The 19,991-nt window shown below is 36.0% G+C and overlaps 4 protein-coding genes across 11 annotated transcripts in view; 2 read left to right on the top strand and 2 right to left on the bottom strand.

Moving 5' to 3' along the window:
• Positions 1-19,991, bottom strand: part of LOC124412318 (40S ribosomal protein S2) — a 45,115-nt gene that overhangs the window by 8,958 nt on the left and 16,166 nt on the right. The window contains exons 1-5 of one of the 4 annotated variants that reach the window (XM_046892087.1): positions 17,869-18,017; positions 17,035-17,401; positions 16,319-16,819; positions 14,513-14,518; positions 1,852-1,865 (exon numbers count right to left, since the gene is read on the bottom strand). In XM_046892087.1, the coding sequence (XP_046748043.1) occupies positions 16,325-16,819; positions 17,035-17,400 (861 nt within the window). In that variant the 5' untranslated portion in view covers position 17,401; positions 17,869-18,017 and the 3' untranslated portion in view covers positions 1,852-1,865; positions 14,513-14,518; positions 16,319-16,324. Of the gene's footprint in view, positions 1-1,851; positions 1,866-6,300; positions 6,311-14,512; positions 14,519-16,196; positions 16,820-17,034; positions 17,402-17,868; positions 18,018-19,991 lie in introns of those variants that run through there. The other 3 variants (XM_046892089.1, XM_046892086.1, XM_046892090.1) reach the window with 3 other exon arrangements.
• On the top strand, positions 774-15,510 carry LOC124412313 (phosphatidylinositol 4-phosphate 3-kinase C2 domain-containing subunit beta). Of its 2 annotated transcripts, none has more exons than XM_046892077.1 (25): positions 774-957; positions 2,416-2,672; positions 2,787-3,002; positions 3,224-3,470; positions 3,710-3,971; positions 4,051-4,271; positions 4,374-4,482; positions 4,574-4,735; positions 4,840-5,069; positions 5,133-5,232; positions 5,366-5,785; positions 5,868-6,069; positions 6,144-6,317; positions 6,487-6,747; positions 6,836-7,024; positions 7,131-7,356; positions 7,616-7,765; positions 7,830-8,078; positions 8,191-8,627; positions 8,707-8,863; positions 10,079-10,314; positions 10,394-10,594; positions 13,529-13,725; positions 13,965-14,212; positions 14,311-15,510. In XM_046892077.1, the coding sequence occupies exons 2-25, from the start codon at positions 2,416-2,418 to the stop codon at positions 14,482-14,484; spliced, it is 5,325 nt and encodes a 1,774-aa protein (XP_046748033.1). In that variant the 5' UTR covers positions 774-957; the 3' UTR covers positions 14,485-15,510. The 2 variants fall into 2 exon arrangements, with proteins under 2 accessions (XP_046748033.1, XP_046748032.1); XM_046892076.1 differs by having other exon boundaries at positions 7,131-7,362.
• On the bottom strand, positions 11,123-13,063 carry LOC124412320. Of its 4 annotated transcripts, none has more exons than XM_046892092.1 (2): positions 12,931-13,063; positions 11,123-11,932 (listed from the first exon to the last, which is right to left on the bottom strand). In XM_046892092.1, the coding sequence occupies exon 2, from the start codon at positions 11,829-11,831 to the stop codon at positions 11,253-11,255; it is 579 nt and encodes a 192-aa protein (XP_046748048.1). In that variant the 5' UTR covers positions 11,832-11,932; positions 12,931-13,063; the 3' UTR covers positions 11,123-11,252. The 4 variants fall into 4 exon arrangements, with proteins under 4 accessions (XP_046748048.1, XP_046748049.1, XP_046748051.1 ...); XM_046892093.1 differs by having other exon boundaries at positions 12,741-13,055; XM_046892095.1 differs by having other exon boundaries at positions 12,828-13,055.
• Positions 18,027-19,904, top strand: LOC124412317 (protein MAK16 homolog A). Its single transcript, XM_046892085.1, has 8 exons — positions 18,027-18,166; positions 18,245-18,291; positions 18,369-18,512; positions 18,588-18,900; positions 19,003-19,098; positions 19,264-19,413; positions 19,516-19,593; positions 19,722-19,904. Exons 1-8 carry the CDS (start codon positions 18,152-18,154, stop codon positions 19,866-19,868), a joined length of 990 nt encoding a protein of 329 aa, XP_046748041.1. The 5' UTR covers positions 18,027-18,151; the 3' UTR covers positions 19,869-19,904.

Raw genomic sequence — 19,991 nt, 5'->3', positions numbered from 1 at the left:
GATTATTATGTCTTCGGTTCGTGCGAATTCAAACTTATAAGCGCGTCTGAATTCATGGGTTTGGTATTCAACAATGGGACATTGGCGTCGCGACAAATGGTCACATCCGCTCCAACGCAATACCTTGAATGGTACGTCCCACCATAATCATCAACATACTAAATAAATTTCCTCCATTAATTTCTGTCAACACCTCCCGTTGGAACAATCGTTCCAATAAGGTCGTTGGTCAAGTTTTCTGCATAATTAGAAGCAATATTGAAAAACGGATACATTTCGGTGCTGATATTGAATAGTGAATACTTAGGCAGCACAAAACTTGAAGTGGTCAAAAGGACATTTTATGCTCCATTTTCTGAGGAGTAGAAGAATACTTTACGTCCAAAAAAATATCTCAATACCTAGAAGATGTCCTTGAGGCCTTATAGGCGTCAGAAAATAGCGCTTAAAACATGCTTCAGACGTTTTTTTTTTTTTTTTTTTTCTTAAATAAGTTTTTTTCCCGCTTGGGTAATTGCCACCAGGATTTTAACGCATCGGAGTAAAGAATAAAAAAGACAAAACAAAACAAAACAAAAAAAAAAACGTCCGACCGCAAATTTTTACGATATTATAAATAGAATTTAAAGGCGTCGTAAACTGAGATATTTCAAATTCAAATTTCGATACCGATTGCACGATCGAGCGAACGATAGAAAAAAAAGAAAGAGCGAGGCGAAGTTGGCAAATAATCCGCAGCAGACTTCGTGGCTCTGAACGGCAGTCGTAGATTTATCGCGTACGGTAACAGGAGTCTGTACGCAGCTCCGCGGTTGGTTCGGGTCTGTTGAACTGTAAATTAGAAATGTCACGTCGCCTGTGAACTATAACGGTGTCGATAGCCGTAGCATCTTGATGAAATATTTGTCAATTATTTAATGAGTACCGCATAACTAGGACACTTATTATAATGCCAGTGTGAGTTAATTTGTGACAGTATACTGTTGGGATGATAACGCGTGTGCTTGTGTTTTATTGTTTGCGTATTTCTTCCTTATTCTCCTAATAACGAACTGACATGGCTTTTCAAACTCTTAACTTTCGTCCCATCCAACCTCGCGATTCTTATCGCGGTTTCCGTATTCTTTTTATATTTCTTGTTCTTATTTTCCTTTTCCTCTTGCTTACACACAGATCTTGTAACAACAATATTCGTGCTACCTGTCAATTGCTGATGCATCACTGTCGTTCTATGATTTTTATTTTCTTGTTTTGTTTTGTTTTGTTTTGTTTTGCTAGGTTAGATTTAGACTTCATTTCTTTATGATCATTCTTCGCATCTCTATCTGGGCGACATTCTATTTTTACATTGTTGTGACACTACTTGTCAATTTATGTAAAGAAATTTTCACCTCATTTGTTGCAAAAGATATTTGATTCTCTTTTCGAAGCATGTTGCTATTTTTTATCCATTCATTTAATTTTCTCACCTAAGCCTTTCAATGACGAAAGTTTTGGACCGTACGAGTTTAACCGTAGAATGATATTCGTCTACTGTGATTTAAAAAACTTGTCATTCTTTAGGTTCAACTAGTAATTGAAGAATCAATTCAGGTTAACATCGCACGCCTCGAAGTCAGAATGACTTTGACACTGTTTAATATTTACAGTTGTTTTCATTCATACACCCAAGTGCTTGTGACTAATTATCGGAACAGCCTATGAATCCTAAAATTGACTAAAAATTCTCCCGTCAATAGCAAACTATGTTAACATGACAAAGCCAAGTCAGTTTAATCGATATTGTTGAAGTAAAGTAACTGTAAATAATATGTATAATTTAAAACCAACTTTCTTTTAAAACGAAAAAGACAGATCTTGGTTTTCTGTAAGTTTCCTTATTGTTGTTGCAATGTGTGTTACACAAATTATAAAATCCGCTTGTTCAGCAAAGTTCACATGTTTGTCGTGGTTGAAGAAATTGAATAACACATTTCCAGCAACATGCTAAGCAAATCCAAGTGATACTGAAAGAAATGTATGCTTTAAAATGTCTGTTCTGTGCTTTTGAACTGACAATTTCATGTGTCAATGAGCCTCATAGCACATTCGGTTTGGCAAGAGTCGCTGGTCGAAGTGAAAATCGTAAACCTGGTTCGAGATTATTTTGTATCGAAAAAAACTAGAGAAACAATTATACTCATTTTTGACAAGCATCTACATAATTGTCATTTCAAAGAATTCGTTATCTGGGTCGAAAGGAAATGCTTTAAACAACTCGACACAATAATGAGTTGCCTATCAAGTATCGATTATCAAAAATATCATCATCCCTAGCAATGTTTGTTATTTTAGCTGTGAATAGATGTATTTTTAAGCCCCAGAAAACTATAAGAAAAATATATATTATTTAAACAGACTTTTATTTATCTACAGATGTCGAACTACAGTGGGAACACGCATACTCGAAGGCAACCGGTGATAGACTATGATCAACAATTTCAAGAAGACCTGGAAAGGGCGCAAGCCCTGAGCCTGGAAAGTCTGGCCTTGGAAAAATTCAAACTACAAAAAGAACAGCTTGAGTATACTGGGCATGTTCGACGACCGTATACTTCACCACACAGCAAGCACAACAGTAGCAACGATGATAGCAACACTGTCGAGGTTGACGGAGCGCCGATCAGCGATAGGTAAACAATCCAAACATTTGCATGCCTTGAGAGCGATGGAAAGAGGCGCAGCTCGATAAAGAAACTCGCGAAATTCTATTAAGGAAAAAAGTTCACTCCGATGTTTGTTCACAGGCTTCATTTACGGAGTCGACCTAGACCTGGATCGTTCAATACTGGCCAACCAAGAACTACTGCGATAATCGCACCCCCACCCCCCGTTCCGTACAGAAGAAATTCATCAATAACGGGTACTTCAAATAGGGGAGCTGCTCCTGATTTGATTAATTTTACGAGCCCTGTTAAACAAGATGGTCTTACTCCATATTGTACACCACCACCCCCACCGCCGTAAGCTTTTTATCAATTATTCACACAGTACTGAAAAAAATCTTTCCACTAATGATAATAAGTTGTTTTAATACTCAGCAAATCCCCATATGAATGAAAAACACTAGAGGTTATAGGATAAATACTCATGTTGATAATCATCCTGTGAATTACATTCTTATCTGCATTTCTCAATCTATTATTTAGAATTTCTGCTACTAACGAGGCCATTCGCTTTACAGAAAAGCGCCTATCGAGCCAAAATGGGATAACCATCCCTCTTTATTGAGAAGAACTCCTAGGATCTCGCGTAGCAGTAGCTCTGTGAGTACTTATAATCCTAGGGATTTGAGATATCACTCACCATCACCAGGCCCAAGTTCATCAACTGCTCCGTGCTCACCTGGTACACCTAGCACTCCGGGCATCAGCCCTGTAATGTCCAGGGCAAGCAGTGTTAGTAGTAATACACATGATAGCATTCCACAGGTGAATAATGTATTGCTTATGCTTTTCGCCACACGTTCGCTTGTAGCATATTTTCAATAGCTCTTGTCGTATTTTTATTATCATCTATTGTGAATTGTTCCGCTTATCTTTTTTCTTATCTAAATGGGTCCGGCGTTTTTATTCAAAGCACAGGGTATTAGTTTTACTTTATTACTACTCTTGCTTCTCAAGTTCGGTTGATGATAGGCATGTCGACATTACTGTTAAAAACATTTCAGATTCCACCTCTACCAGCAAACTATCGAACTTGCACAAGTCCGTCGGTGTCTGGAGTATCTTCTCCCAATTACAATGCAGATAACAGGCAGCTAGATATTCTGAAAGTAATAGAGAAAAAACCCAATAGTAATCTGATAGATCTGACTGTATTTGAACAAAACGAAGACAAAACTAATGTAAGAGTTAGCGTTCTTGAGGCATTTGACCCCTTGCTTATAAAGACTGAAGTGAACGATGAAGCCACGTTTGCAGCTAGGGATGGTAAGTAAACTTTTTGTGAAAAGAATACTTCTATACATCTTTCAATAAATAACTACTGCTTTCATAATTTTCAAAACAGATACAGATTCACAGCTTAGTGGATCTGTGTACGACCCATTCGATCCTTTTGACTACATGTACAGCACGAATGAAAGTGTTAATTCCGACCCAGTTTATGCTGCTGTTGAAAAATCGGCAAAGTCACCTGCTGTTTCACCAGCAGCTCCTCCACCTCTGCCACCTAGAAATTCATCGGCTTGGAACACCATTGAAAGGAGACGAACGTCACTGGATCGCCGTGTTCGTATATTTTAACAAATTACTCTTGTCGTTTCTAAAACGCATTACTGCCAATTAGATGAATTGAAATCAATATAATTTGCCTTCTCTTTCTGTTCACAGCAAAAAAGGAATACTCGTCTTTACGAGAATATTACAGTAGTTAAAGCAAGAGCATCCTTGCATGACTGTGACCTGAAAGCTTTTCACAAGATGATTAAATCTGTGAGAGGTAGGCCAAACTCGATAAGTATAAAACCGTTCATCCTTCCCCAACTTACATAATTATTGGATCATCACTATCAAATGCATCGTTATTTCAGGTGAATTTCCATTCAATAATCCAAGTACAAATATTGGGCATGTAGTAAGTCCGATGATGGAGAACTTATATCCAGATGGTACGAGCATAAAAATAGTTGTATACCCGCAACTCACTACTAGCACCGAAGATCCCGTGCAGCCTATCACTTTCACATGCGATGGTAAACTTTCGAAGGACTATACGTGTCTTTATAAAAAAACAGACTTTTGTGTTAGATTTATATAATACCAATAGGCTTTCATCTTAATCTTGTATTTTTTTCAGTCAATTGTTGTGTGGAACATGTCATACTCAATGTAGCATGCACATTAGACGACGAAGATACAGTTAATGTAGATAAGTACTGTCTGAGAGTTCTTGGATTGGCTGAATATCTTGTTCCAAATACAACCTTAGCACAATATGAATATGTACATCAATGTATCAAATTGGAAAAAGATATTGAATTGGCAATTTTGACTAGAAAACAAATGAAACGATCACTTGCCAGAACAGTAAGTAAATATTATTATTATTTTATTCACTTCGTATGTCTTTACGTAACACTTGTGTTACAGCTTCAAGACGATAACCGAGATCAATGCTTGCGATTAGAGGAAATTCTACCAAATGAACCTGTACAGACGATATGCTATGACACCTTAATTATATTGCTAGGTGAGTAGAAAAATTTGAACACTCTTGAATGTACCCTGTATGTAAATGTAAGATGATAAAATGTTCGACAAATTGAAAAAAATTTCGTAACATGTCAACATATATCGTATATTTATAACGTATTATGCTGCAGAAACTGTCGAGAAAGAAATGGAGCGCGTGGAGACAACAGCGTTGCAAATGGCAACAACAAATCATACTTCTAGTCTCTTTCCACAATTTAAACCACGTGGTGTTGTACAGGCCATAAAGGCAGTCTGTGCGCTAATGGGAAATGTAGAAACCGTTGAAATAACTGAGGCTGTTGACAATTTTGTGCATGCCTTCTGTCAGTTCTTGCCATCAGCCCAAACGGCTAATAATGAGTGCAAAAAACCAGATGCATTGCACGAAGAAGGAGACTATTCTCCTGTAGCTATAAAAACCAAATTTCCAGAAGTGATAGCCACAAATTGTCATAAAATACGAGATGCTATCCAAGACCTAGTCGAAACTTATTGCCACGCATTCAGAGTTGATTTTCAATTAAATACTAAAGGAGAATATCCGACCAGTGAGTAGTACCTTTCATGTTTTCTATCAGGTATACTTATCCAACCTGTAACAATCTTTAACGATATTTATTATTACTTCAGATACTTTAGTTTCATCAGAAGTTATAGACACAGTTCTCGTCAGAGTGGGAGCTCTTCACAGATTACCAGCCACTTGGAAACACGACGACTACATTATAGCCGCCCAAATATTTCATGGGACTCGACCTGTAGGTCATCCAGTTGTTTCCGAACCCATGACACTCAGTTCAAGTTTCTATCAGCGAGTTTTATTCAATGCATGGTAAAGTATATTTCACACATCAAGTATAGGACTTACAAGAGAATTTTATCGTACAATCTCAACAAATATTTTAGGCTGGAATTTCAAGGGATAAGCGTATGTCAAGTACCAAGAGAAGCTCGGCTGGTTCTAGTACTCTATGGTCGAACAATGCAGCCTACAGAGCACGAGTCTAATTCTTCAACCGAAGGTTCGATGCATAAAGAAGAACTCGGGTGGGGTGCACTTCAGTTTTTTGATTACGATGGGTGAGCATTTTCACTGGTCAATTCATAGTTTACATGACCCACGATATTCAACGTCTTGAAAAACATTTAAAAAATATTTCATGACTTGTTCCTCCTGGTTTATTGTAAATCAAATTAAAATTCGTCCTTTAAAATTTCTATCCTGTATTTGTTTGTATCACGTGTACAGAGTCATGTCCCAAGGTAGCTATTTCCTTACCTTGTGGCCACCCAATGCGGATAAGAGATTAGGGCCAGCTCCTGCCCCTGGGATTCATCCATACGGAAATGTGCAACCACTAATTGGATTAGAACTGCCCGATTATGGTGGAAGAGTCTTGTTTCCTACTGAACTTAGAGATTACGATATTAAATCTCTAGACTTCAATTCGTTAGATCATAACACGCAAGAAATTCTCGTAGACATAACTCAACAGGATACGTTCTTCAGGTACAGTTCATCCACTGCTTTGTAAAACCCTTTACCACATACCATACATCGTTTGCAATAAAAAACAAAACAAAACTTCATATTGCAGACCACCCTTGGAAGAGAGAGAAATTTTATGGGAGAAGAGGCATTATTTGCATGACAGACCTGAAGCATTACCAAAAGTGTTGCTAGCAGCACATAGTTGGGATTGGGCTTGCCTGCCAGACTTACACGCTTCCTTGCGTATCTGGAATCCACTGCCACCTGTGCAGGCATTACAGCTGCTCCTACCATGGTGCGTTATTCTATTCTGGTGTAGCAATCTATGTCATACTAAAGTTTGTACCATCTAGCAACATATTTCTAGCTCATGTATCTATAAAGATTGTTTATTTTTCCAGTTTTCCTGACATGAAGGTTCGAGAAATGGCTGTAAGCTGGATCAGAGATCTTACTAGCGATGAGCTGATAGATTATTTACCTCAGTTACTACAAGCTCTGAAACATGAGACCTACGAAGCATCTCCTCTCGCTCGTTTTTTACTTGAGCGCGCGCTTCTGTCTCCTAGAGTCGCTCACCACATTTACTGGCTGCTGAACCAGTCGCTGCCGGGACAGAGTCCCCAGGTACAGGTTGGATCATCCTTTCATTAACCTACCCAACAATTATAAAGTGCATGCTGACCTATTCTATCACTTGCTTAACCATTCCCTTTCATCATAATTTTCATTTTGTCAACGCTATTTAAAATTTCTCCTGAATCATTCATTCAAAATTCTTTAATGATTGTACGCAAAATCAGCTATAGTTATCTCGAGCTCATCCGTCTCCCACTTATGAAAAATGTGTGACGAAAAAATAACAATTAGTTTAAAAAAATTTTAGAATTCTTCTGATGCACAAACAGGAGATGACGGCAACAGTATCAGTGCCTCAAGGTACCAGAGAAGACTGCAATTGATGCTGCGTGCATTACTTGCAGTGGTTGGGAATGCGTTAAGAAATAGTTTTCTCACACAACAGTGTCTAGTCAAGGTACAGCTCAACACGTTGATTACATTGCTGGAAATACTGTAATAACTGACTATTTGCATTACAGAACCTTCACGAGGTTGCAGAAAATATAAAAACAACGAAAGATTCGTTGAGAATGGAAGCGCTTAAAAATGGTTTACAAAATATAAACAGTCAACTAATGGAAAATGATGGCACATGTCTGCCTCTATCTCCAAGCAGAGAAGTATTTGGCATCAATGTCCAAACTTGTTCCTATTTCCCTTCGTTTACCTTGCCCCTTAAGATCAGCTTTATTAGTACGGATAACGCCATCATTCCTGCAATTTTCAAGGTGTGTTTATTTTTTGCATATTTTCAAACAAGATTGCTACCAAAAAAATCTAATTTTTACATAAAAATAAAGTTTCTCACAAAAACTCCTATAAATCAAACGAATACTTTAGGTTGGCGATGATTTGCAACAAGATATGTTGACCCTTCAAATGGTTCGTATCATGGATAAACTTTGGCTGAAAGGAGGTCTTGACTTGAAAATGGTGACTTTTGCTTGCGTTCCAACTGGCTACAAGCGTGGCATGATTGAAATGGTTACTAATGCGGAAACTTTGCGAAAAATTCAAGTCGAGTTTGGTTTGACTGGCTCGTTTAAAGACCGACCTATTGCAGAGTGGTTAGCAAAACACAATCCGTCTGAATTAGAATATGAAAGAGCAGTGACCAATTTCACTGCTTCTTGTGCGGGATATAGTGTAGCAACTTACATTCTTGGTATTTGTGATAGACACAATGATAATATAATGCTCAAGACATCCGGGCATCTTTTTCATATTGATTTTGGCAAGTTTTTGGGAGATGCTCAGATGTTTGGAAATTTTAAGAGGTATAAAATTCTGATCCTACTTTTGGCATACTGTGATATGAAGTTACTCCAGCTTCTCACCAAACCGTCTATTTTTCAGAGATCGGACACCGTTTGTATTAACATCTGATATGGCATACGTTATAAACGGTGGTGACAAACCTTCAGCGAAATTCCATCATTTTGTAGATTTATGTTGCCAGGCATTTAATATTGTACGAAAACACAGTAACCTGATTCTCCATCTATTCGGACTGGTATGTATCTCTTTTAACGATATTGAAGCTAATCAACTTTCATCTGAACAAAGAAAGAAGAACGATCTCAGGGAATTAATCTATTTGACAAAATTATTTTTGCAATTAAGTTAGAGATGATAATAATTGTTGCAATTACGTATAATCAGATTACTATTGCATATTTTCAAATATTCGTCCTTTCAACGTTTTCAGTTGCTAAGTTCGAACCTTAAGATAAGCTTATCTAAGTTGCTCATAAAAACAGGATGTGTTATGATATAATTTACTCCTGCTTTCAAGAGAGACAAAGGCAACGAAAATATATCGTAGACATTTCAGTTTCTCTCAATTGTTCCATGTGCGCAGTCTATAATATTTAAAACCTTGTTAAAGCCATTATTTGCAGGCTTATTTTCATTTGAACGTTTAATGCGTATAATTTATCAACATACGTGTTCCTGGTATAAATAAATGCCACAACTCACCACAGAGTTTATGTGCACATATAATGTGAAGTCTTATCCACTTTAGTGTTATCAAACTTCAAACCACAATCACGTACAACTGTTCACGCTGTAATACGACTTGGTGCTCGAAATATTTTATATTATACTAAGAGAACCTTGGTGAGACGTGATGTGATGCGCAACAATAAAATATCGTTCGTGACAGGCGAACAACCATATTAACTACTGATCGGTGTGAATCTTATGATTAGTTATCCAAGTCTCGGAATCCTTGAATTCTGTATCATTACGTATCTTGAACTTGAAGGGACATGTGAATACGTAAAAAGTGCTGTTGAATGTTGAACGATTATGTTTTGATAATTATATCATTTGAAAACTAAATTCTCGAACTTGTCAACAATTGAACACAATTTATTGACAATATGAGTTTAGTTGTGTAAATTAAGAGAATACAAGTTCATCGAAGTGCAAAATATAAAAGTGGTGTGAATGCTAAATTTCATCAGTGCAAGAAAGAATAAAAATAGAATAACATTCAGGACACGCACTATAACACTTTGCTGTTTCGATACACTTTCATCGATTAATCACTTAATGAACTGTGCTTTTGTATTTAAATGTAATTGAAATGGAGAACTTGACACACGAGAAACAATTGAGAACTGATTCCACCATGTCAAAATTAATCAACGATAAGCTGAGCAATATTGAGATAAAAGAAGATCTTGATAAATCTAAAATGAATGTATACACTAATCCTCAGATGGCCTCTTCTGGAATTCCCGGAGTTACAATGGATGCTGTGAACTATGTCCAGAAAGCTTTACTCCCTGGTCAAACAAACCCAGAAGCTGCTGCAACTTTTGCTCGCATGATTGAAAGCTCGCTAAAAAATTGGTTCACGCAATTCAACTTTTTCCTTCACAATCTTGCACAGCTTAGATTTTCTGGAGAGCAAAACGATGGCGAGCTACTATCCTTTATTCCACGTACCTATACGTAAGTATTCGATTATGTAATCACAGTTTTTGAGCTTTATTCACATTGATTATATTCGATGGCATTTTTCCATTTACAGTATGCAGCAAGAAGGTCAACTGACAAGCGTTCAAGTGTACGGATACCAAAAACGTTATGATCCAGAAAAGTACTATATGTATATATTAAGAATAGAAAGAAAAAATCACGCTGATCCTACATATCTGTTTCGATCCTACAAGGAATTCTGTGAATTTTATCAGAAGCTGTGCATTCACTTCCCTCTTGCTAAAGTTGCGAGGTAAGACTGCAAATATTTACTTACTCATTTATTCAACACGCACTCTTTATTCATAAAGAAAATATTTTGGCATCATTGAAGTTCATATAAAGTTTTTCCTTTAAGTCACCATGCCATTACTAACAACAATTGCAATACCAATATTTACATAACACTATGTAATCACTAGTCTACAAGGGTTTCAAAAGCCTTTATGAGCAGAATATAACAACGATTATTTAACTTGACTCATACACGTATCACATTTCTAATAAAACATTGTTGATTATAATTTTATCAAAGTAAGCATAACCATCATATATAAATCACACTCCAAATATTAGTTATATGCACACACATCTGTGTGTTCTCTCTTTTTTCTTTCAACTTACTTACCATGGAATAGAACCAACTTAAAATTCTATAAAGTACATATCTAGGTCACCTAGGTTGTTGGTAAATCACAAATTCCTTCTATCGAGGAATGAAATTCTCACACGTGTTCGCTGTGCACCTTGTGTTTGAACTGTGCAAATTAAATCAGAAACTTTTATTAATTTTCTCTACAAGTGTTAGTAGGTATAAACCGCGAAGACAAGAATGTTTTTGATCAAATTGTAACTATAGATTATATTACATTGAAGGTAGATTGTTTTTTAAGTATATAAATACAGCTAGACTAAACGTCGACATCACTAGTGTGCGACGATTTCTTTTCATTTGTAAATGTAACAATCTCTGAATTGCCACCACTGCCCGTACTCAATTTCCTTTTAGGGACTGGTGCTTTAACTTTTTTTCTTTTGTATTCAGCTTTGTGCATTTTTTGTGCAGGTCTAGGAGTGACATTTCCGATATTCTGATTATAATCCTGTTCAAATGTCTCTTTTCTCAAGAGAGCGGTATTTCTTATTCCTAAACCGCTGTACATTTCTCGTCCCAACTGTGTTACGTCGGATGTTCTCTTTGAAGATTTACTTGATTTCTCACTGCTGTTCAGTTCGACTGATTCCGAAACATTTTCTGTGCCTGCTACTTCAGCCATTGGATTATTTAATTTTAATGCAGGCAACGAAACTGGCCTAGTGCTGGGCTGTTGATCAATATTGTTTTGACCATAAGTTGAAGTTGTGTAATTATTACTTGGTTGAAACTCAGGCGTGTCAAATGACGTTGTCCTGTAGGAACCCGCTGCCGCAGAAGAATATTCAGGCATTCTACTTATCGTGATGCGAGCCTTGAACCATTTGAAGCCCATTTTGATTGACCCGCTGCAATACCTTCTTCAATATTGTAACACTTCACTGTTAAACTTCCTTCGATTTCACAATTACAAGCAGCTTGATTGCATGGGAATGCCTAGAAAAAGTTGAAAAATCAACTGTCGTTATCACTGTCATGTCACTTTAACATTCATTGATTCTGAGTCGGAATTATTATTTTTCATTTGACAGTCGCATTCAATGCGATCACCAACAGCAATCAGATAATATAATGTTTAAAAATAGTTGAAATTGACCAAAGAAACACTATTGTATTGAGTATCTGCATCAGTTCCAGAAAAATTTTGGTTTTCCGCCGATCTAACTTCAAATATGAATAACCAAAAAGGAAATGAAAACAGAAATACGGAAAATGTAAAGAAATGAATATGAACATTTCAACATAAAAGAATGTTTTGAAACTAAATTTTTTGACCATTTCAATTTTTTTATAATATTTAAAGCAATCGTATATACAGGGAGTTTGGAAGTTCGGGCTTGTTCTAGACTTCCTAATAAATCAATGACAAGGAATTTGTACAAAGCAAATGATTCGTTTAATAACTAACAATTAATACAAAAACCGAAATATTTACTTTTTCAGAAACACTTGAAGCGCACATTTAACCAACTAAATCAGTATATGATATTAAAACGTTACCATTCGATAAATGATAATATCAATACAACGTACTGCTATCTATTCATTCTATCAGATAAAACAAATGGTGTTCTGTCATAGTTATCACAAATGATATGACAGTCAATCACTGTGCATTATTTACTTTAAATCCACGTACTAGAATAAAGTTATATTTTTGTCTTTTATGAGCACCGTCCAAGTTTTGCAGTAAAAACTTGTACTAAACGCAAATAACTTGCAAATAATCTCGTTGAATTTTTACTTATTATTAGAAAACGTGATTCACATTTTATCAACAAGCCATTGACATATTTATACGATTCGTCAGACTATGTCAAGTTCCACATACTTATCGGCATGGAACATGTTGAATAAATTCAATCCTATTTCAAAGAAATAACTGCACCTTTCTTGAAAATCACTCACTATATTAGAGAACAAAATTATTGTACCTGTTCAATACTTTATACCAACTCTATGGCAATTCGTTGAAAAAATGGATACTACTACACGTCACAAAGCACGCTATCATGAGTGTACTGCTAACACTTGTTAGATCGCTTGGGCTTATCTCGTGATTAATTACCGGAATGTTGACCATGCCATACGTAGACCTATCACCTTCCAACTCCCACCACTCAATTTTCCTTTTTTTTCATCGCAAACACACTGCCTGGATTCTCTTCGATTATTCACCATGAAAAACTAGTTTTACTATCGATAGCTACTAAAATAATTCCGTTTATATGATTTATATGATATATGGATTTTGATACATTGATAAAAATCGGCAGAGATTTACCAACGTTTTACTAAAGACGAATGTAATACTGCATTAATCCACAGCTTATATGTAACATAATATGTAATGTTATTAACAGAACCTCGCCGTAAGACGATACTGAACTTATTATAAACGATATACTATAAATGAAATTGGAATAATCTTAGGGAGATTGTCTATTTAGACAGCTGTAACTATGATCAGAAGTAATTTGAATATCATGACATCATCTGATATCATAAAAATAATTCTTATTGTTTGTACAGCCTTCCAAATGGCATGAGCGTTGGCCGTTCGAACATCAAACAGGTGGCAGATAAGCGTCGAGCAGATATTGAAAAGTTTCTTCAGAGCTTGTTCAAAATGGCCCCTGAGATATCACAAAGTGATTTAGTCTACACATTTTTTCATCCACTTCTTCGAGATCAACAAAATGCTGATATCCATTTACGTAAAGTCAGAGGTACAAATTTTGCAGCTCTGAATCTATGTTGATATTGATTAACAGATATGGCTAATTCAGTTAATAAGTATTCATTTTTGATTAATCAGATTGATGAAATTGACAAAAATCAGTACATGTTCAAATTAATTGGGCAGCAGTGCAAGATGTTGCATGCATCTTGTTACACAAAGGATGTCACTAGTGCCCAATATATACTGTTGAATTTCATTTTACTCATTTTCTTCCGTCTATTATAGTTGGAAACTGGTGGACAGACAGACGAATTCGCGAAGATGGCCAAATGGGTCAAATAAAATTATCCTTACACTATACCCGAGGTGCTCTATGCGTTATGGTTCATCATGCTCGTGGTCTACCTAAGGTAGCGAATGCTCAAGAACCTAATACATATGTCAAGGTTTATCTCAAACCAGACCCAACAAAAGCGACAAAACGTAAAACGAAGGTGGTAAAAAAAAATTGTCACCCATCTTTCATGGAAATGGTAAAATATACTAATTTTATACCATTTATTACTATTGTTAGTATTTTAGTCCATTATCATCAATATTTACTTAATATTTTGTTTCTTTTGATCTGCAGTTGGAGTATAGAATGCCAATTGAAGTGATCAAAGATCGAACATTGGAGGCCACTATCTGGAATCACGATACCCTTCAAGAAAATGAATTCCTTGGTGGTATTCGTTTACCACTGCAACGCTTAAATCTTACTAACGAGACCATCGAATGGTTTTCATTAGGCAGTGTACGATAGTTGTTTACAGTATAGAAACCATGTAAACTTGTTTAAGAAACAGTATGAATTCGTCGAAGTTTTCATAAAAATCAAATGGTAAAACGATGGAAGAAAAATGATTGTCTACTTAACATTGTAGCTGCCACAGTATATAATTATTATCTTAAAAGATGGTGATTCGTAGAATAATAATATCTACCATACATGTGAATTCGTTATACAAATCACAACTTTTAATCAAAACTATTGACCAATTTATTGTAGCTGCAGTGTTAATACTGAATTAAATTACGAGTATTGATGAATTCAATCGTATAATAAGTATCGAAAAAAATAACAATTTTTCATGCTGGTCTCTTTACATTCGTATTTGATGCGGTTTGGTGTATCTATTAACTTTTAATTTTCTTTATTTTCTTTCTAACTTTAATTATGCACTAGAATCAAGTCAGAGATTGATATCCAAAAAAGCTATATAATTTTTGAATATAAGTATACTGCACAAATTAAAGAACTATTATAATATTTGCTACTGCAGGGAAGTTATTTTACAACTCTTATTTATTTTCAATTCTTGAATCATACTAAAAATCATTATTCTTAACAATTGTATATAGAAAATTTTGCCGCACACTGCCGATTCAAAGTACACAAAAGAATTTTTTTTTATTTTTATCAATTATCCGTTTTATATGTAATCTTGCGCATGTATGCACACTGAATGTAAAATTATCCTCATTGGATAAACAATTGTACTATAAATGTGTAACGTTAATTTATAGAAATATATGCATAAAACACTGGAGGAAAAATAAGTTAAATTTCTGTCGAGACTACGAAAGTCATGTGACAAGAATAAATAATAATTCCTAAGAATTTCTAGTGAATACGTCGGTTTCTTGGTAACATGCATAGGTGTATGCATTTACGTATACTGTAATCTTTTTTTAGCGACGATCACCTGAAATTCTACTAATTTCGACTAGAAAAGCCAAATGATTGTGATGACATCGTGAAAAATGATAGATAGTGAATACATCTTTAGAAAAAAAAATTGCATGAACGAGAATTATTACTACTATTTTGTATCAATATTTTCGTGTGTACGTATACAATGTGGAATATTCCAGTTTAGTGCCTACCTAGGTAACTCTCGTATTTGTAATACCAGTGTTTGTATTTGATATTTAAGAATGTTATTTTGAATTTGTCCTGTGCTTCTAGACACATCTCATTGTAAACTCTAAGTATAAGCGTGCTCATTAATATGTAACCGGTATTGTTACCGATCACGTAAACTTTCAATACTACCTAATCTATTTTTAATTTCTTATTCATGAAATATTGTAATTGTATACTTAAATATAATGAACCTCAAGCTAATCATAATCATAAAAAAGAATGTCATATTTATAACGATCTGATGATTGCTAGATATTGTATGTGGCCTTTTGCAACAAATCATGCATACACTAATCTAATAATTGAGAATATAAATTAAATGAAGTACATAGTCAAACACTTTGTAAGTCTATTGAAAAAAATATCTTATTCCAATATATTAGTTAATATCACAAAATTACTGTCACTCAAGCTTTAGCTTACTAAAAATCTAAATTCGATGAAAATTGCCCAGATTAGTTTGAAGAACATTTGTTTTGCAGTACGTTATTATATTACCAGAACTAATCGATGAACTGAACACAGTCAACTGCCACAAATATCTTCTGATGCATAAGTCTTGAACATATTACGGGAATAGGATGCACACAACAGGGAAAGAATTAAGCAAAACAAGTGATCATTTTAATTATCCAAGAGGAAGATTTATTACTGTAATAGCCAAGTCAGGTTTTTTTTATACAGTTTCAGTGGGACGTGGACCAGTGACTGGACGATGATTCTTGAACAAGTAATCTGCGTACTCTTGATACGGAGCCTTTGTGAGGACCATTTCCTTCCACAAATCAGGTGTCAAGTACGCATACGTCTTAGCAATGGCTGCGTAAGTTGCTTTGGCAAAATTTCCAAGAGTTCCGGTCGATCCTCTGGCTGAGGTATAGCAATCTTCGATACCGGCCATCTGCAAAAGCTTTTTGGGGACTGGAGCAGAAACTATACCAGTTCCTCGAGGTGCTGGGATTAGTCGCACCTGGACGGAGCCACACTTTCCAGTTACTTTGCACGGCACGGTATGTGGCTTTCCGATCTTGTTTCCCCAGTAACCACGACGCACGGGAACAACAGACAATTTGGCCAAAATGATTGCTCCACGAATCGCAGTAGCAACTTCTTTTGAGCACTTTACACCAAGGCCTATGTGGCCATTACTGTCTCCTATGGCGACGAATGCCTGTAAAACATTACTAAGGTAAGAGCTGGCATATGTATGAGTTCTTTTTAATCGTGCAATTTTTCATGCACTTCACTTCGGAGAAAGTAAATGTAGTTTTTACCGCACTTTACATAATAAAATTTTTACTACTGTAAGTTGTAATTGACTACGTACAATTAATAGCATGTCAAAACTTGTTTAGACGTTACGTCACTTATTAAAGATTGCTTTACCTTGAAACGAGTACGTTGACCAGCCCTAGTCTGCTTCTGTACAGGCATGATTTTCAAGACTTCATCTTTTAGAGACGGCCCGATGAAGAAATCGATGATTTCAAACTCTTTGATGGGTAGAGAGAAGAGATAGATCTCCTCCAGAGTCCGGATCTTTCCATCTCTAACTAATCGTCCCAATTTAGTAACTGGAATCCACTCCTTGGCATCTTCTTTGCCACGGCCACGACCACGGCCTCTACCTCTGCCTCCACGGCCTCTTCCTCTTGGGCCTCCTCGGTCACCCCCAGCTCCACGAGAGCCAAATCCCCCACGAAAACCACCACGTGCTGGTGCTGTGGCTGCGGCTGGAGCTGCGTCCGCCATACTGAAACAAAGTAATGTTGACTTTACTTTACTGGATAGTAACAAATGTATTTCTGACTCCCCAAAAAATTATAAGCATATTAATTTTCGTGCTACGCTGTAATAGGAAAAGGGTGTGTACAGGTTACAAGTGAAATTATTACGCCATTAGCCTTTCAAAGGATAGGAAATTTAACGAGAATTAAGAGAAATAAGATTCTCAGATGTGATTCATCTAAGCAGAATTCCAGTGTTGCTTTAAATAAAAGAAAAGATTGGCACTCTTGACATGGAATCGTCTCCATTAAAAACACGTGGCGTCTATCCGCGATACTAAATTGAATGAAATCTGAAAAACTTTGAAGCGGAATCAATCGGGCTGATTATAATCGAGATGAAAAACATTAGTAGATTGTTAATTTCACGATATTGAGGGTTTTTGGTTCGTTATGACGCGTAAATCCAACAAATATCAGCAGCATTACTTACTTTCGATTCCTTTGATAAACACGGTCACCAAAAGAAAGAACTTCCTGTCTCACCGGATCTGCTGAGCTAAGGGCGCTAGAATCGTGCAAAGTCTCGATATTGGTTACCTCAGCCGGCGATAGATGGAGACGATGGCGATGCTGCGATAGGTTCTCGGGTAACCTCAAAATCTTTCAAAAGTATACCAGCCAGAGCCCACGTGCAGTATTCCATGTTTGATATGCCATTTCGCAAGTGGTGAATTTAATATTTACAGATCATTTAAGATCGCAGTTTAGCTAAAATGCAACACGACGACGTAAGTAAAGATACACAGTTAAACTTGTTTGAAAACTTTCCTCAAATGCAAACAAAACTAACCTAGAATACGTTTCAGGTTGTCTGGAGTATTATAAACAAATCGTTCTGTTCCTTCAAAGTCAAGTAAGTGAAATCAACGAAACTCAATAGGAACTAAAGGACATTTATCCTCATTAACTGACAACATCGTTAATTTTCAGCACAAAAAGTCAGAGGTTTTGTAGAAATGAATACAACCTGACTGGGCTTTGCAGCCGTGCGTCTTGCCCGCTTGCAAATAGCCAGTATGCGACTGTACGAGAAGAAAATGGGATAATTTATTTATATATGAGAACAGCGGAGAGGTAAGCATAGTATTTAAATTTCTCTTGGTGAAAATTTTAGTGCAATGCTAATGGAACTTTATATTGCTTCTACAGAGTTGCATTTCCTACCAATATGTGGGAGAAAGTAAAATTATCCAGAAACTTTGAAAAAGCAATATATCAGATCAACGAGAACCTTCTCTATTGGCCTGGCTTCATTAAGGCTAAATGTAAGCAGAGGTTCGTCAAAATTACTCAATATCTTATTAGAATGAGAAAACTGAGGCTGAGGAGGCAAAAGAAACTTGTACCTCTACAAAGAAAAATAGAAAGAAGAGAAAGACGTAGAGAAGAAAAAGCTCTCATTGCAGCAAAGTTGGATACAGCAATTGAGAAGCAGCTTATGGAGAGATTGAAGCAAGGAATGGTAAATAGAATCTCCACATTATGACCTTTCTATATTCGGCTCTGAAATTGTTATTCTCAAACAATGGTCGGTCCTTCATTTCCAATGTTCTTGTCTTTCCAGTATAACGACATCTACAATTTCCCTCAAAAAGTGTTTGAGAAAGCTGTTGAAGAGGTTGAAGTCGAAGGAGAAAGCGAAGCCGAAAGTGAAGAAGAGGTCAGTATGAACAAGTTGTCCAGCAATTCTCATATAAGATCAAATGAAAACTTAAGATTCTGAAAAAATGAAATGTTATAATGCTTAGCTTAGAGAATCACAAGACTTGTCACTCTTCTCATTGCTTATATAGTTTTTCAATTCTTATAATAATTTCATCAACAGGAAAAGGAAGAAGAAATCGAAAGAGAGGTTGAAATGGAATTGGAAGCTGAGGAAAATGAGATTAATAATCGAGAATTCGTTGCTGCAGACAGTGACGACGACGATGACGATGATGACGACATTAATGATAATGCAGAAGAAGTTTCTCAGGTCAAAATTGATTATAAGTTTGAAAATTGAGTTACACAATTAATCATTTTCTTGATTTTATCCCCGCAACGCAGTTGTTCAAGTAAGACAATTATATTCCAGAATGAAGATAGCGATTCTGGACGCAGAGAGGAGGTGCAACTTTCCGATAGTTTTGAATCAGATGCATCAGATATTGAGGTATATATATTTTTGTCTTTTTTTTCATCATGGTAAATTTATTTACGGAATGTCTGATCTACTTCAGTTCATAAAGTCAAAACTGGGTCAATTTACAGGTTGTTATACGATAATTATTCTTATTTTAGGATGGCATACCTTCCACTAGTAAGAAATTCACCAAACCCACTAAACCTCCGAAATCATCAAAACCTGGGAAAAAGAGCAAGAAAAGGCCGAGAGTGGAAATTGAGTACGAAGTGGAAAATGAGCCGCAACGAAGGGTGCGGGCTTAGGATATTAATTGATAATAATAAGAACTTGAGGCTCGAGTGGAATTAATTAAAACTACTACATTTTTTAATAAATCTGTATCAGATCGATATTTTCGTATCTTACGTGCCCAATATTTGAAGGAA

This window comes from Diprion similis, chromosome 11, assembly GCF_021155765.1.
Source record: "Diprion similis isolate iyDipSimi1 chromosome 11, iyDipSimi1.1, whole genome shotgun sequence".
Taxonomy (NCBI): Eukaryota; Metazoa; Arthropoda; class Insecta; order Hymenoptera; family Diprionidae; genus Diprion; species Diprion similis.
The sequence above is the reverse complement of the archived record's forward strand: the minus strand, read 5'-3'. Positions and strand labels throughout refer to the sequence as shown.

Bases quoted from the DNA above. Each gene is read 5' to 3' on its own strand.
- LOC124412317 (XM_046892085.1), top strand. The intron at 18,513-18,587 runs GTAAGCATAGTA...TTGCTTCTACAG, and splicing joins TATATGAGAACAGCGGAGAG to AGTTGCATTTCCTACCAATA. The intron at 18,901-19,002 runs GTAAATAGAATC...TTGTCTTTCCAG, and splicing joins AGAGATTGAAGCAAGGAATG to TATAACGACATCTACAATTT.
- LOC124412320 (XM_046892092.1), bottom strand. From the start codon at position 11,831: ATGGGCTTCAAATGGTTCAAGGCTCGCATCACGATAAGTAGAATGCCT.
- LOC124412313 (XM_046892076.1), top strand. From the start codon at position 2,416: ATGTCGAACTACAGTGGGAACACGCATACTCGAAGGCAACCGGTGATA. The intron at 3,972-4,050 runs GTAAGTAAACTT...TTTTCAAAACAG, and splicing joins CACGTTTGCAGCTAGGGATG to ATACAGATTCACAGCTTAGT. The intron at 7,363-7,615 runs GTTGGATCATCC...AAAAAATTTTAG, and splicing joins GACAGAGTCCCCAGGTACAG to AATTCTTCTGATGCACAAAC.